The following is a 5,000-nucleotide window of genomic DNA, read 5'->3' as shown; positions in this document are numbered from 1 at the left end:
ATATATATATATATATATATGTGTGTGTGTGTGTGTGCGTGTGAAAATATATCACTAACACTCGTGATTTTAATCAATGTAAATATCAACCACAATGGCATTTATTACCGAATTCTACTTTGGGAATATATATATCCACATACACACACACACACACACACACACACATATATATATATATATATATATATATATATATATATATATATATATATATTTATGTATATGTATGTACATGTATATATATGTTTATATATTTATATATATGAGATAGATATATATACATACATACATACATACATACATATATATATATATATATATATATATATATATATATATATATATATATATATTATAAATATACATACATACATACATACATACGCACATACGCACATACATATAGATATAGTATCCTGATGCTATCAAGGTTTTCCGCAAACTCGTACAGACGTTCTACCAATAATAGTCTCCTTGCACGCCAAAGTAAACCGACACGACGAACGTTTTTTTTTTTTTTTTTTTTATTTGCCATAAAAGTATATTATTGTTTCCCTATATAATCCGTAGTTGCCGATCTTCTTATCTGTCCCTAGCTGTCATCGGCTTAAGGTTCTGTGAGCAAGAAGAGACGTAATAGAAAACGTAAGAGGATTACAGCTTCCCAGCAAGACGAATATTGTCCTTTTTTCGCTACGACAAAACGAGAGTTTATTTTACTGACAGATCGCCATTCACGGAAAGACCGAATTAAATTTTGCGCGCTTTTACCATGACATCAAGCCACAAATGGATGTTTAATATGTGTTTTTGTATATGCTGTCAGACTGTATATTTGTATAAATACATATATATGCACACACCAATATATATATATATATATATATATATATATATATATATATATATATATATAAATATATATATATATATATATATATATATATATATATATATGTGTGTGTGTTTGTGTGTGTGTTACATGATACATATGAATATACAGGATAAATTTGCATATGAGGACGTATACATTATATAATGTGTATACTGTATATACATTGTATGTATACATACATACATGATTATATTTATGATATATTATGCCAATTATTATTATCATTACTAACCTAGTTGGAAAAGCAAGATTCAAGCAACAGCCCAATGAGGAAATTAATTAGGAAAGAACAAATATATTGTATATAATAAATAGTAAATAAAATGTATAAGATACTGTAAGATGAGTAACAACGCTGAAATAGATTTGTCATATGTAAACTATTAAAAGACTTGGGTCAACTTATTCAACATTAAAATAATTTCAAAAAGTTTCAACTTCTGAAGTTCCACCGATTCAACGGCCTGATTAGAAAGATCATTCCACAATTTGGACCAAAGTACTATGTAGTATTGAGCCTTTCGATGAGAAGGCAATACTGTTGGAATTTACTGCATGCTTAATACTATGCACATGATGACAGTTTGGGAAGATCTCAAGGCAAAGAATGGTCAGAATTTGGAAAAATCTTATGCAATATGCTCGAAGAACTAACTGAGCGACGGTGCCAAAGATTGATATCCAGATCGGGAATAAGGAATGTAATAAATCGCAAGTGTTTTTTTTGTTTTGTTTTTTTTAAGTTAAGAGGACAGTCAGAAAAAAAAACTTATATCTGTATTTTGACAAACATAAGAGTGTGTTTTCCCTTTGTTACTCTCTTATTTTAGGAAAATATTAAAATTCTTTGATTTTTTTCGGTCTCTGCTTAGCTTTTTTTGTATTGATGCTGTAATTGGAAGGCAATTTAAACATTGCCATTGGTATATGATCTATACAGCTGCATTACTGGTTAGAGACAAACATTACAGAAATAAGAATATTTATTGACAATATAGTACCAACAAATTGGACATTAGAGGCCAAGGTAAAAGAAATAGTCGCTTGGTATTCCTTTTGAGTGTTACGAGTATTATTGTTCTTTTTCTTCTTCTTCTTCTTTTTCTTCTTTTTCTTCTTATTCTTCTTCTTCTTCTTCTTTGTCTGCATCTTGTCAGGTGCGTTTATTAGTACATCGATATTCATTGTGTGAATTTAACAAGATTGGAGCGTGATAGGCCATAATTTGTCATTTGAATATATACGTTCTTGAAGTGCGGCCACCATCTAAATTCCCATCTTCATAAAAGCATGTTTTGACCTACTATATATATATATATATATATATATATATATATATATATATATATATATATATATATATATATATATATATATATGGATAAATATCAACACAACATCGTGTTCAAATAGAAATAAATTTCTACCTCATACTTGGGATCGAACGCTAGCCCCTTCTAATGAAAGGCCAGGTCGAAACCAACCATGCCACGAGAGCCCATAAAAGGAAATCTGAACCTGACACTAATCTAGCTGTCCGAGGATTTATATATATATATATATATATATATATATATATATATATATATATATATATATTCTATATATATATATATATATATATATATATATATATATATATATATATATATATATATATATAGAATATAATAAATTCGTGACCACATAGAACAAGTTCAATAGTTTAGCAAGAGGGGTTGTAGTCACTAAAGTAAGATTTTTTTTCCTTTAAAAAGGAATGGAATTTTATTTTTACCATCTCTCTCTCTCTCTCTCTCTCTCTCTCTCTCTCTCTCTCTCTCTCTCTCTCTCTCTCTCTCTCTCCTTATTGTATCTGCATATCTCCCGTACCAATATACCTAAATGTTTCCCTTTCCTTCTACAGAATTATCGCCATGGGAGCGAGTGGAGGAGGGGGCGTGCAGACTCAGGACCAGGTGACGTACGGTGCCATAGCCAGAGGGACCTTTTATTTCGAGGAGAGCACCGAACTTTATATCCTGGTGGGACAAGAAGGTGTCTCGGCTTGCAAGAATACAGATGAGCTGGTGAGTACAATTTATTTGCAATTTGAAATTCATTGAGAGGTAGTAGATTGAGTAGCTTACGAAAAAGGTTTTTTTTTTATACTAATCCTTGCAGTATATAAGTTTATGAAAACTTTGTATGAATAAATAAGGACAGGTAAAGTACGTTGATGATATAATTTACAAATTCCTTGAATGATTTTCACAACAATACAAAAATTGATATTTCAAACACGAATTCTCACAATTATCATTCTCTCTCTCTCTCTCTCTCTCTCTCTCTCTCTCTCTCTCTCTCTCTCTCTCTCTCTCTCTCTCTCTCTCTCTCTCTCTCGATGTTTAGCCTAGCTTAATAATAGTTGAGCAATAGAAGTTATGGATATTATAATGCAAATTATTAGGAGGTCACATCTCTGTTTTTGTTATTTGTAAAATTCAAGAGTGACAAAAAATAAAAAGAATAGATGAAGGTCAGTGTAAGAAAAAAAACTGTAGAGTATTGCGCATTAAAACGCCTTGGAAACGTTTTGACAATAGGTATTCTCTTGAGAGAATTAATTCCAAATAGTATGTTAGGTTATTATGTTGGAATTTACGTAGCTCATCTACCTTAAAATTACTTTTTATTTTGTTTCATTTGTAATCATACTACGAAATCTCTCTCTCTCTCTCTCTCTCTCTCTCTCTCTCTCTCTCTCTCTCTCTCTCTATACATATATATATATATATATATATATATATATATATATATATATATATATTATATATATATATTTATCTCTCTCTCTCTCTCTCTCTCTCTCTCTCTCTCTCTCTCTATATATATATATATATATATATATGGTGCATTTTCTTCCTATCGTTTGCGATACCATGGTTATAATAGCGTGAAATTGTATTCAGGATAATTGTAATCTTGGTCGTTATTTTTTAGTTCAAAATCCTGTAATTCTTGCGTAAAAAGACTTAGTGTTAATCGAATTATATGAACATCCTGAGTTTTCATTCTTTTGATCTGCGGTGCGTAAATTATTACGAAGATTTTAACTAGTTCTAGATTATAACCTCATGATGCAAATTCCCTGTTCGTTTATCCCTGCAACTGGGCTATTTTTATTAGCATTTTTTTTTACTGTATTTTATTTTTTTTCCGAAACATTTTATGATGTTTTAATCTTTGAACAAATTCGAATAACTTTCAAGAATTTCTCCAGCCGGTTACCAACGGGGAATATCGTAATGCCTTGACTGGGATGCTCGGTCGTTGCCAACTTGCACTCCTAATCTGTCGGTAAATGTCACTTGCGGAATACGAATGGAGCGGATTCACAGGAGGATTTGGGGGTGATTTGTTCTCTGTGGCTAAGCCCTGTTGTTTGTCATGATTTCATCGAAGGTGTTTTTTATTTGGAGTAAACTCTCTGTGGGTGTAATTGGCTTTCCGTTGTTTTTAGCCTGACTTAACCCCGTGGTTGGTATTAGCGAAAATGAATATATACTATCTGTATTTATTACTTGAATTGTACGTGTGTTTCGTACAAGTTCATTGTTTATATCTGTATACGTATGTAAGCACTTTTAAGGAAATTACTTCGGCTTATTATGATGATTCTTTACTCTCTTACGATCTAGCATCCTTCACGATTGTTAATTTTGTGAAAGAACATTTTAAACATTGATTTGGATTTCAGAGTGAATTTCTCTTCCCAAAGTAAACCTATACATAGCATTAAAATGATAGGGCTGTAGACCCCATCCCCTTTTATTAAATGATAAGGACGTTTAGAACTTGATACTGAAATGATAATGAAGATCGAGAGGGAGGCAGAGATTGAGATGGCGAGATAAGGTGAAGAATGATATGGAGAAAAGAGGTTTGGTGGAAGAGGATGCCTTTAATAGATGGCATTGGAGAGGGCAAATCAAGCAATGGACCCCGTAATATAGGGATAATGGCGGGAAAGAAGACTGAAGTAATATGTAAGAGGGGAGAAGAAATGAAACTAGTTTTCTCCCGTAGATTAATGCACGCTGAATTATTCTCCTCACATCTG

General features: G+C 31.5%; 1 protein-coding gene across 1 annotated transcript in view; it reads left to right on the top strand.

The window, feature by feature from the left end:
• Alk (Anaplastic lymphoma kinase) overlaps positions 1–5,000 on the top strand; it is a 1,005,172-nt gene that overhangs the window by 767,904 nt on the left and 232,268 nt on the right. The window contains 1 exon segment of the mRNA XM_068387529.1: positions 2,805–2,967. Within this exon segment, the coding sequence (XP_068243630.1) occupies positions 2,805–2,967 (163 nt within the window).

The sequence above is a fragment of the Palaemon carinicauda genome, chromosome 15, assembly GCF_036898095.1.
Source record: "Palaemon carinicauda isolate YSFRI2023 chromosome 15, ASM3689809v2, whole genome shotgun sequence".
In the NCBI taxonomy this organism is placed as follows: Eukaryota; Metazoa; Arthropoda; class Malacostraca; order Decapoda; family Palaemonidae; genus Palaemon; species Palaemon carinicauda.
Note: the sequence above shows the minus strand (reverse complement) of the source record. Positions and strands in the feature narration are given on the sequence as shown.